Source organism: Aulostomus chinensis, chromosome 13 (assembly GCF_037954235.1).
Source record: "Aulostomus chinensis isolate RoL2024-O1b breed Wild chromosome 13, RoL_Achi_v1.0, whole genome shotgun sequence".
Classification (NCBI taxonomy): domain Eukaryota; kingdom Metazoa; phylum Chordata; class Actinopteri; order Syngnathiformes; family Aulostomidae; genus Aulostomus; species Aulostomus chinensis.
The window spans coordinates 7,045,001-7,057,746 of record NC_141332.1 but is presented as its reverse complement, the minus strand read 5'-3'; the positions used below and the strand labels follow the sequence as shown (position 1 = coordinate 7,057,746).

At 45.4% G+C, this 12,746-nt stretch overlaps 1 protein-coding gene across 1 annotated transcript in view; it reads right to left on the bottom strand.

The window, feature by feature from the left end:
• Positions 1–3,197: 3,197 nt before the first annotated feature.
• The window catches only part of pigg (phosphatidylinositol glycan anchor biosynthesis class G (EMM blood group)), a 79,189-nt gene continuing 69,640 nt past the window's right edge, over positions 3,198–12,746 (bottom strand). The window contains exon 13 of the mRNA XM_086222900.1: positions 3,198–3,552. Coding sequence (XP_086079026.1) covers positions 3,327–3,552 — 226 coding nt within the window. The 3' untranslated portion in view covers positions 3,198–3,326. The remainder of the gene's footprint in view (positions 3,553–12,746) is intronic.

The window sequence follows — 12,746 nt, the reverse complement described above, 5'->3', positions numbered from 1 at the left end:
GAAACCCTGGCCGTGATGGCATGGATGCATCCATGAAGTGATGCAGCAATGCAGGAATGAACCAAAACAAAAATGACAGTGGCATTATGTAATCACACGGAAATTTTGAGAGTGGAGAAAAGAATGCGGTGATGTCGACGGCAGATGTTGGTTTCACTTTCATCTGCACAGCAGTTTAATTACAGGACATTTTTGTGACTGTTTAAAAAATCCTTCACAGAAGCAATCCTGCAAAACCCTGGACCCAATCAACCTGCTGTAAATGTTAACTGGATCAGACATCTACATCCACCCATCCATATACTGTATGTATATATACACATACATGTACACATATATGTATATACATACATACATACATACATACATGTGTATATATATACACACACACACACACGTATATATACACGTGTATATATACACACACACACACACGTATACACACACACACGTATATATACACACACACACGTATATATACACACATGTATGTATAGAAAGTTTTATTCTCGGACGAGAAAAAACGTAACCTTGAAGGTCCTGATGGCTTCCAACATCACTGGCATGGCGAGGAGATGCCACCTGAGATGTTTCCTGGCACAGTGGGGGGCGCCATCATGAACTGGGAGCTTTTTCCTTCAGCGGAACAATGGCGCTCCAGGCTGTGCAGGGGCGTCATACAGAAGCTGGCTATGTGGGGGTGCTGCAGCGGCGTCCCTCAGGACGGAGGCCCTCATCTGTGAGGTCATGACTGGGTTACCAGCAGGACAACGCTACAATTCACAACGCCATCTGACAGAGAACTTTTTCCAGGAGAGTAATGTCACTCTTTTTGACCACCTTGCGTGTTCGCCTGATCTAAATCCTGTTGAGAACATTTGGGGATGGATGGTGAGGGATGTTTACAGAAATGGACATCAGTCCCAGACAGTGGACGCCCTCGGTGAAACTGTCCTCACCACTTGGAGCCTCTTGGAAACGCCTGCATCCAGCAGGCTAAACCAGTGCTGAGGTGCTCAGCAGTCCTGGTGGAGCTGCTGACTGCTGAGGCGTTTCTGACACTTCAACTTCTGTTTTAGGAGGTTTGGGGGTTTTTGAGCTGGGGTCTCAAACTTTTGATCAGCTGATCAACAGCCTGTTTCAGTTCAATTGTTTTCAATAAATTGCCTGCTCACAACTTTCGGTCTCTTGTTCCCATTTCTTCTGCATTTTGAAGCTCTACTTAGAACCTTCCTGAGATCCAACAGGACATGAGAGATAGAGGCAGCCTTCCCCCTGGACGGGTCACCAGTCCATGGCAGGGCCAACACATAGAGACAGACAACCATTGGCTCTCCCAGCCACGCCTACGCTCAATTTTCCCCAGTCACTTCGTTCTAGTTAACGTATGCAGTGATATTCCAGACTGCCAGTCGGCTCCATAAGAACCTGGACGGACATGTTTGCTCTTCTGACTGCAGACTCTGACCCGTCTAGATTGAAACGCCACATTGTCTGACTGATCTTGTGTCATCACTGATGTTTATACAGAAGGACTCGGCTGGAAGAACAGATGAACTTTGACCTGTGTGGACTGAAAAATGACTGAACTCAGCATTTGTGCTTCCCACCAGCTTCCAATTGGAGTTTGAAGGAAAGAAACCCAAGAAATAATTGCACGAAACCAATCTTTGGGAAACCAGCCTGATAAATGATTCTAGCGTGTCTGCTAATTTAGCCTCACTGTCCAGGGAGGCGATGCTCCCACATGAAGCTGATGCCTCCTTGTCTGTCAGTCAGAAGAAAAGCAGGAGGGGCGGAGCCAGGGAGGCCTATTTAACATCAGGAAAAACTACAGAGACCTGAAGCGGCCACAAAAAACATAGGAGGTACATGGACTCTACAGCAGGCCCCTCTAGTTACCACCCTCCTCCAGCTCCACTTACCCAGATAGACTGAAATCCAGCTGTGACTCCTCCCTAAAACCTCAGCCAGCTCTCGTCCCAGCTGTAACTCGTCAGGTGATGAGAGCCAACATGGCCAATTACACTAGGCCCTAGAAGCTGAAGGACTCCTCAACCCCTGCAGCACCATTGTCATTACTTGAGCTCATGTGTGTGGTGGGACAACCCTGCACCAGTCCATGAGAATGACAGTATTTTCTAGCTATTTTAAGGGTGCATCATTTGTACACCAAGCTCCACCAACATAGGCAGATACGCAAAATGTGTTTGGCAAGAAAAACGTGCAACATTCCAAGGTACTTCTGTGCTTCTCCAACGCTTCACGTGCCTGCGTCTGAGCTGATAACAGGATAAACAAGTGGACAGAGTTCCATGTCCAACGGGAGCAGCATTTCTTTGTTGTGGCCTCTAATGGTTTAAGATTAGAGAAGCTGTCAATCATAACATATGCATATTAATTAATTTGCATACACACCGCTAACGCCTTAGGTAGCGAGCACCGTGAGGTAAACATGAAAGGTGCACGTCAGTGTGTGTGTGATGTTCCTGTGTGCTGCAGTACTAGTAGTAGGAGTAGCAGCAGTACCACATTGTACCACATTGTACCACATTGTACCACATTGTACCACATGGGCTTGAGTCGCTAGCTGGGAGTGTGGATGGAGCGCGCTCAGTGTGGTGGAGGATCCTAGAGCTCCTTCTCCAGCTGGAGTCTGTCGACAGCTTCTGGCAGTTAAAACCAAGCCAAGACTACCTACCTACATGGCCACGAGCTGCCACTGCGCCCACACTGATCGGGAGATGTAGTCCAATATCTCCTCACTCAGCAAATGTCCGACAACCTTAGTGAGTCGAGGACAGCTGACAGACCACAGCACTTCCTGCCTTCCTACCGTCCCACCGCATCGTAGAACTTCCAGCATTGCTCTGATAGGTTTCAACGGAAGTTCCAATAAGGCTGAGCAACTGCAACTGCCAGCGGAAACAGCAGTGACATGTTCAGACCAGCAAGCATGCAACACCACAGCTTCTCACTCTGATCTGTGACGATAGACGATGAAGCCGTGATGTCCGTCTGGTTCTGGGTGGTTAGAGACAGAACCAGAACACTAGACAACACCTCAGCACCGCCCAACTTCTCATCAGCCCCTGAGCTACTTGACAATAGGAATGTAAAAACTTGCTCAAAAACAGTCTTTATCACTTGAATGTTATTTCTCCTCAGAAATATTTTACAAGATTGTTCATTGTTCTCAGAGCTTTTATTTGCCTAGAAAATGTACAGAAATAAGGGGATGGGACTTTGGAGAACAGGAGTGTCCACATGAGACTGAGGGTGAGTCGTCAGGGGCTGACCCTGTGACCCCTGCGGGAGGAAGAGTCTCAGTCTTTGGCTGTGCTGCTGTGGCTTTGCTCCATGGTACTGAAGATGAGACAGACTCCTGCAGTCAGCAGCAGGTGCATGGACTCGTAGAGCAACTTGGGGGAAAAGACACTCCAGATGAAGAGATGGTAGCGCAAAACGGTGACCAGCACGATGTAGGCGGCAGCCGGCACAGAGCGCAGCAGCGCCAAACAGTAGCATCCGTGGCCGAGTGCAGCCGGACTCCTGCAAAGAGGACAGCAAACAGAGGTGAATAATGCAGCTGCTACACCTTCCAAGGTCATCCTGAGCTGCTTCGTCTGCTGACGTGACCTCGATTCTAACTGATGGTTCACTGCAAAGGTGCGTTTTCACATTTTTGGAGTTTTTCCATCTGTGTGAAGGCCAGAACAGTCTGATGCAGTTACTGTCTATTAGTGTTGATGGACTTCAGCGAGAGAGCAAGAGACACAGAGAGATTTTGAGATTTAAAAAAACTTTACAACAATTCACAGATACATAGTTTCTAAATCTGTTCCAATTGAGAGTCAAGATAAGGAGGCAAAAAAGGCATTGGTGGCTAAAACAAAATTGTAACATTCAGCTCATTGTCACTGACAGAACACAAAGCTCCTCCACAACACTGAATTTCTATTTTTTTTGCGTGAGTTTACAAAAACAAAAGTCAATTATTACTCTGGATTTAACCAATGCTGAAAATAACGCCAGTGCATAATCCCCAGTTTGCACTCATTCTGCCTGCGTTGAACATATTTAAACCAAAGATGAAAGTTTCCATTGTAAAGTTTTTGTTAAAACAGAAAAACAGATGTCACAGGGTCAAAAACAAAGGCCTCAGCCTCACACAGTGCATAAAATATATGAAAGACAGTCTCTCTTAAAAAACAAAAGGGACATTCTTGACCAGCGCCTGGATTAATGACAGATTTGGAACAGGAACAGGAATTGGTAGCAGTGGCTCCACGGAGAATTCGCCACTGCACGTCAGCCACCTTCTTGACCAATGGTGGCTTGTAAAGTGTTCTCCATTCTGGGATAGCCCCCAGACCTACTTTTAAAACATTGCACCAGGGTGTGTCCACCGTCTTGTCCAAGACCCTCTTATTAAAAACCCTCACACAAGCTTGGTACAACTGCTTACCATTAATACTGCTAAAATCCATCCAGATTTCTCAGGTGTAAGAACGCACCAGAAACCCCATTCAAGTTGGGGGGGAGGATTACTTTTGGGAAGTCATCCCACACATCAGGGGTAGTCATTCTTGCACAGTAACTATGAAGCATCATTAGTTCATCTGCAGTGAAGGCAGCTTGCCATTTCTTTAACACAGTTGGGCAGTTATTCTAGCAGGTCTAACCCCTAAGAAATCTGACACATTTTTCATGTTTAAAAAGTCTGCATGTGTCAGACCAGCACATGAATTACTTTCAGTGGAGGAAAACCACCAGAAGCAGCATCCAGACATGCACAGACCAAAGGCTCCTGAAGAAGCCAATGTAAAGATGTGGTAAGTCCTATTTTCTGCACCTTAAAAACGTCCCCTATGAAGAGGCTTCGGTAAAAAGGGTGGTAGTGCCAGGTGGTCCATTTTGCTAGGTGCCATTAAGAACAGGAACTTGTCCAGCCCCGGCCCGCCAAAGGTTTGCAGGATTCTGCATCTCACAGACCTCCAGACCACATCTGAAGGCCTCAGCAACAGTCTCTTGGTAAACTGCAGACGAAATGCCGTGGTTCTACTCTGCAGGTCTAAGCCCTTGCCCACCCTCATCCTTGGGCAAAAATAAACTAGACTGTGGGATCCAGTGTAAGTCATCCCAGAAAAAGCTGACCATCACAAATTGAATTTGATATAAAGATCTGGTGGAGGATCTACACAGGCTAAATAGTACCAGAAGATGAAGCAACCGGATTATTTAACACAAGTGTGCGACTGCTATTGGACATCTTTGGAAGCAGGCATTTCTATCAAGACACCCCCTGACTTTCTCATTGCTCCCTCACAGTTTTTCTAAGCTATAGTTTCATTGCCTAAAATAACACCCAGATTGAAAACCATCTTTTTTTTCCAGTTCAAACCATCTGGGAGAATTTGTTTCCCCTTTTATCAAACGACCCAACAATAGAGCCTCACTTTTTGACCAGTTGACTTTGGCTGATGACAACACTTCAAAATCTCTGAGTTTAACCAACAAGGCAGCAATACCCCCCCCCCCCCCGATAATGTCATCAGCATAGGCTGACAACTGCAATGAAGTAACAGATTCTGGTATCGTTACCCCTTTTAGCGTTAATCTCAATTCATGCAAAAGAGCCAATTGAGTATAACACCCCCAACAAGTAAGAACCTGTCTTACACCTCTATTTACCTTAAACGCAGCACTTAAGCCACCATTAATCTTGAAATGCTCTCAACATCACAGTAGAGAACCCTGCTCATATAATAAAGCCGTCGCTAGAACCGAAGGCAGCTAAGACATTCCAGAGAGGTGTTCCATGCGAACAAAGGCTTTCTCTTGATCCAGCGAGATCAGGCCGACATCAAGCCCCAGACTTTGAGAAACATCTATGACATCCCGACTAAGGGAAACATTATCAAAAATGGACCTACCGGTCACGCAATAGGTTTGATCAGGATGGATGACCTGTTCAACTGCTTTGCTTAGCCTGTTGGCGAACACTTGAGACAACAATTTGCAATCACTACACAGAAGTGAAACGGCTCTCCAAGTCTTCGTCAGTGGGAAGGAGGGTGAGCACTGCTCTGCAGCAACTCACCAGCAGCCGCCTCCAGCTATACTGTCGCTGAGTACCTCTAGCAAGTCCCTGCCTTCCATTCCCCAAAATGCCTTATAAAACTCAACTGTAATTCCATCCAGCCTGGGGGCCTTGCCAGCCTCCATCCCCTGAAGGTGCATTCTCCAATACTTCCATGGACTTAGCAGCATCAAGCTTAGCCAGACACTCAGCTGAAGCCTGAGGTAGGCTGTCTGAAAAGACATCATTAAAAACCCAGTCATTGTTTAATTCACTACTGCACAGCTCTTTATAACAATGAACTGCCCTTTTCCAAATCTCAGAAAGATCAGTCAAAAGAGTTCCAGAATCTCCACGCATGCATGAATGAATCTTCTCTGTCCATTCTTCTTTTCTAGACTGAAGAAAATCTTGGATGGTGCATCCATCTGATCAACACTCTGAAAGCGTGACCGAACCAGAGCACCCTGCATTTTGGTTCCTTAACCCTCAGGGACTCATTCACACAAAATGCATGACTTTAGACACACATTCTTTGCACTCAGATATCTCTGGAATGGTTCATCGGAACTCAATCGCACTCATATCACATGAAACTGCACAGCTGCCCCTTTACAGTGGTACCTATCACGTTGGAAATTAATTTCTAAATTTGGCTGAATTTAATCATAAATACGGTTCTCAAAAAGCTGTGCGTTGATGTGAACTCCTTTTACTCTCATCTAAATGACTCGCGAACCCGTCATCAGACAGTACACACATCACATGAAACGGCAGAAATTGAGCTTTACAATGATATAAGTCAAAATTATATAAAAACTTCTCTGTGCTCTTTGAACGCCGTCTTGCTCAGTTAACATTTAAGGAAGCAATGCCAATTTCACTCATGAGCATAAGCAAAGAAAAAAAAAACACAAACCCAGAGCCATGAAAACAACAACAAAAATAAAGAAAAACTAAGCATTTGTGGAGGCATCATGAAAGTAAAACAGGGAGCTACGTTTGACTGTCAGTTTGGTGAGGATTTTCTTAAATCTACAGATTCCTTCCACTATGAGCTGCCTCGTCCTACACATAAATTATTCAATGTCTGGAAAAACGTCATCAATGCAGACATTTCTAGCGTGTTTGTATCAAGCAGAAGACATTGAATGTCTGTAACACTGTACCCCTGGTTTGAAAAAACACTTTGCCGTGAAGAACCTCACTCAATCGATTTGTAGGCCCCTTTCTTTAACTCGAGTAAGGGACTGAGGTTGCCTCCTCCCCTTCTGAGGTACTGGCTTCTTGAACACTCTGGTGTCAGGAGAGCTTACTAGATCATCCTGTTTGGCGGGACAAGCCCGCTTCATGGTGGCTGTACTGACGTAAACAGCATAGCTGAAACCCTGCACTGAGACATTCAGAGTCAGTTTAGGCCCCTGTGTTTTCCAGTACCATAAACACATCCCTCCAAAAAGATACCACATGATTTAAAAGCCAAGATTTGCTCGCTATTGGCATCGTTTTATTGGTTAACACCATTTTAACACCATAACAGGGCAGAGCATTAACCAACATATCATCTTTAATAAAAGGTGGGAATGGGATATGATCAGTTTTCCAGATGGAGATGATAAAGGAAGCACAGGGGTGAAGACATCATTAATCAGCACTCATTGCTCAACCATGGAATTCGCTGAGTCACCCGTTTTAAGGAACAAAACAACTGCCTTGTTCATGCGGTGTGCAGGTAAAATATTCCTGTTCCCAATGACTTCTCCAGTGGCTTGACTGCCTTCCTCAGCACTGGCAGGAGTGGCTATTTTGATGGCGTGCTGCCGTGTGAGGTAAATCGAACGTAGCAAAAACATAAAAATGTGAAATCAGCCAGAGACCGCAAGTCAACACTCACTCGACAACCACTCAAGCTCCGCCCACTCACTCAGGCCATGAGAGAGAGAGGAGGGAGAGAAAGAGATGGAGAGAGAGAGAAAGAGAGGAGAGAGAGAGAGCAAAAGAGATGGAGAGAGATTTTTTTTGAGATTTTAAAAACCTTTTTAATTCAACTCAGTCAAATCTTTAACTTACACTACAATAAAAAAAGAAAAAATATACAGTCCTTTCTCTAAAAACACAAATTCATCATGTCTTCTCACACACACCATTTTTCTCTTTTTAATTTTTAACCAAGTACACTTCCTAAAAACAGTTGATCTTCCCTCACAGCACACAGACCATTTGCCACACACCAGACCTTCTCAAAAGATCCCACATCTTTCACCAGACTAATCGTTGAAGTCAAGACTCAGCCTGCTCTTCATTACTCTGAGGAAAATCAGTCTCACATCGCAGTCCCAAGACCCTTCCAGCTTCTTCCTCCTGCTCAGGCACACTGCCATTTTAGCCTGCCCTAGGAGGAAGTTAAGGAGGTTACACTTTGCTTTCTTTTTTTGATTCTATCTGACACCTAGGATGAACACGTGATTGATCAAACACACATCAAACATACAAAAGAGCTTCTTTAGAAATATAAAAAGAACCTGCAGCCTGTTGCATTCTAGAAAACAATGAAAGACTGTTTCTCTAAGAGGGCAAAAAGGACACTTCTCATCCACAGTGGGATTTAAGATGGACACAAAGGCATTGACAGCCACTGCCCATGCAGGACTCTCCACTGTAGGTCCCCGACTCTCTTGGTTACTGGCGGTTTGTAGAGTGCCCCCATGAAGGCTCCACTCCTGGATTTAAACCCAGATGTACTCTCCATGGAGTGTCAGCCCGACCTTTGACTTCTCCTTGTTTGTATCTTAACAGTTTATACACACTTTTCCTGTAGCAACAGAGAGGTGTATGACATCTGACACACCATGTTCTAAAAACCAGCCAGAACTGTCTTTGAGATCCAGACAGACCCTCCACAGGAAAAGGTCCAGAGTCACTTTGGTTTAAAAGATTGTGTGACTGGGAGATAAAACACTCAAGTTCCTCAGTGGAGAACTGGTTTCTCCAGATCCTTCACATGTTCTGCATGAGCCTCACTGAAGTGACCCCACAGCAGCAGACAGAGCAGAGGCATCCTCCAGTTGTGGGCCACACAGCTCCATCACCTGCCCCGGTGTGGCGATGTGAGCCTTTAGAAATGTCTCTGCAACAGAGGGGCCAAAGTCTGACTTACATTGAAGCGAGTTCCAAAAACAATGGGTTCTTTCAGAAACCAGAACAATGAACTGCAAGTCTTAATTCTCTCTTTTTTAAAGTCTCCATATTTTAAAAAGACTGATAAAAGTCTGGAAAAGTCTTGTTGTTTTGTTTTCCAAGGTCCATTAAGAACAGTGATTCCTGCAATCCCAATCCCCAACCCTGAGCCAGGACAGCCCGAGCCAGTGGCCTCCACATCAGGTCTGAGGGTCCAGTCAGTAACCTTTGGATGAACTGCAGTCGAAAAGCTGCTCCCCTGCTAGCCAGGTGTACGAGACCCTGCCCCCCTCCTCTTTAGGGAGGAAGAGGACACTCTGTGGGACCCAGTGGAGATGGTCCCAGAAACAGTCTACAATCAGTGCCTGGATTTTGGCCAGCAGAGTCACTGGGGGGTCCACACAGGAAGGTCAATGCCACAACATGGAAGCAGCCAGATTATTGATTATTAGAATACGACCCCTGAAAGACATTTTTGGAAAAAAACACTTCCACTTTTTAAGTCTCCCCTCCACCTTCTCCAGAACATTGTCCCAAGCCTTCCCAGCAGTATCCTGATCACCCAAGGAAACACCCAGATACTTGATCCCTCCTTCCCTCCAAATAAGCCCCCCAGGTAGTTTGACCTCCTGCAGCTCATCTCCCACCCGCAGAGCTTCACTTTTTCCCCAGTTCACTTTGGCTGAAGAGATTTCACCAAAACTCAGAACACTACTGGTCAAAAAGTTAACATCATTCTGATTTTGAACAGCAATAATCAGATCATCTGCATAAGCAGACAGTTTAAAAGCTGAGCTACTGTTGGGAACATTAAAACCATAAAGGCCCATTCTTAGTTTGTGGAGGAGTGGCTCAATTGCTAGGGAATACAGCATCCCTGAGAGAGGGCAGCCCTGCCAGACACCCCTCTTCACTTTAAAGGGAGCGCTCAAACCACCATTAACTTTAACAACACTCTCAATGTCTCCATACAAGGCTTGAACCTTAGCAATAAGACCTGAGCCGAACCCAGAACCTTCCGGCGTTTGCCAGAGATAACTATGTTCCACCCTATCAAAAGCTTTCTCTTGAACAGAAACGAGACCAAGTTTAGCACCCAATAAACTGGAGAGGCTCAAAACATCACGAATCGAGTGTACATTGTGATCAACCTGCCTGGTACATAGCAGGTCTGGTCCACATGGATCACCTACTCCACCCCTTCCCTCAGCCTATTTGCTAAGACCTTGGAGAGAAGTTTGTAGTCAGTGCAGAGAAGGGCCACTGGTTGCCACTTTTTCAGGTTCTGCAGATCCCCCTTTTTTGGCAGTAGTGTGAGTACAGCTCTCCTGCAACTCAGGGGCAACTGTCCCCTCAGCAGGCTGTCCCTCAGAACATCCAGTAGGTCCTCCCCAATCACTGGCCAGAAGGCTTTATAAAAGTCAGCTGGTAGGCCGTCTATGCCTGGTGCTTTCCCAGGCCTCAGGCTCTGCAGCGCCTCCAACAGTTCCTCCCGAGAGACACCAGCCTCCAAACGTTGGTTGGCATCTGTTGACACCTTTGGCAGACCACTGAGAAAGGAGAGCAACTCGTCTGGTTCCTCTTTGTAACCAAAGCAAAACAACTCCTGGTAGAAGCTTGCTGCATGCTGACGGATCTCTGCCAAGTCACGGAGCAGCTTCCCATCACCGGAGCGCTGACAGTGGATCAGTCTCCTCTGCCTATGCTTCCTCTCAAGCCCAAAAAAAAAGTGAGAGGGAGCATCCATCATGGCCACATGCTGGAACCTACTACGTACCACAGCTCCCCTGGTGGGCACACCCTGTAGGTCAGCCAACACACGCGTCTTTGTTTTGAAGACATCAATATAGCTTGCTCCTCCGGTGGAGTCTGCTAACTCCTGCAACTCAACCAGTTCTCTCCAGATTCCTGATAGATTATAGTCCCTGGAGACATTGTTAATGTATTGCAGACACAGAGATTTGATCTGGCACTTTTCTATGTCCCACCACTGCTGCAACGAAGTAAAACTGGATTTTGTCATTCTGAAATCCTTCCAAAATACAGTAAAAGCCCTTCTAAAACTATTGTCAGCCAAGAATGTTGTGTTAAAATGCCAATATGCACTGTTACACCTGACACTATTAATATAAATACAACACTCTACTAATGAGTGATGCGAAAAACCCAACCGGGTTTATATGACAACTCTTAAAAACATTTAAATGATGTTTAAAGCAGTAAAATCTATCAAGTCTGGACACTGGCAGGAGGCCATCTTTAGACTGGAGCCAGGTACAGTCGTCCTCAAAATTATTCATACCCTTGCTAATTCTTGTGATTTTTTTCATTTAGTGATGAAATAAATGCATGTTTTCAAATTTGTGTATCAGCTTTATGTGACCAACGATTGAAAGGATGACAACAAAACAAAATTAAAAAAAATATATATTTCTGGGTTATTTTATTGATGGAGTTCCAAAAAAGGCCAAGTTCACAATTATTCACACCCCTGACAATATTTCAACAAACATGTGCCAAATGTTGTAATTTTTGTCCAATAATTCCTTCAAGATGTAAAAATGGAATAAAACCTTTTATTTAACATTATTGGCCAAATGCGAAAGCTTAAAAAGACATCTTTCCAGAAGAGTATAAACAGTGGGGAAGTGTTCAGGTCATTGTCCATGTCTGGTCATCATGGTAAAGGGGAAGGAGCTCAGTGAGGACCTACGTCAGCGTCTTGTTTGTACCCACAGTGAAGGAAAGGGTTACAAGGCCATTTCCAAGCAGTATGGTGTCCCTGTCTCAACCGTCCAGAGCATCATCAACAAGCACAACAGCTTCAACACTGTCAAAAACCTCAGTGGGCGTGGCCGAAAGCGTAAGGTGTCCCCCAAACTTGCCAGGAAAATCTGCCGAGAGATCAACACCAACCCACGGACCACAACCAAGGCCCTAATTCAAACACTTGAGCAGACAGGGACAAAGGTGTCACGGTCCACCATTGAGCGAGTTTTGCACAGAGGAGGTCTCCATGGATGTAAACCTTGGAAGACGCCGCTCCTCAGGAAAAAACATCTGGTAGCTCGCGGGGCCTTTTGTAGAGGTCATCTGAAGCAAGAGCCCAGCTTTTGGTCAACCATCCTGCGGTCTGATGAGACAAAGCTGGAGTTATTTGGCCACATGGATACTCAATATGTCTGGAGGAAGCAAGGAGAAGCCTGCAGACCCAAGAACACTGTGCCCACTGTCAAGTATGGTGGTGGAAGCACGATGCTATGGGGATGTTCCTCTTTCAGTGGCACAGGGAATCTCGTCAAGGTCCAAGGTACCATGAAAAAGGAGGAAAACATCAGGATACTTGATGAAAATGTCAAGGAATCTGCTGTGAAACTCCAGTTTGGCCAAAACTGGATGTACCAGCAAGACAATGATCCTCAACACACTGCCAAGGTAGTGAAGAAATGGTCCAAGGACAACGACATCAATGTCCTGGAATGGCCAA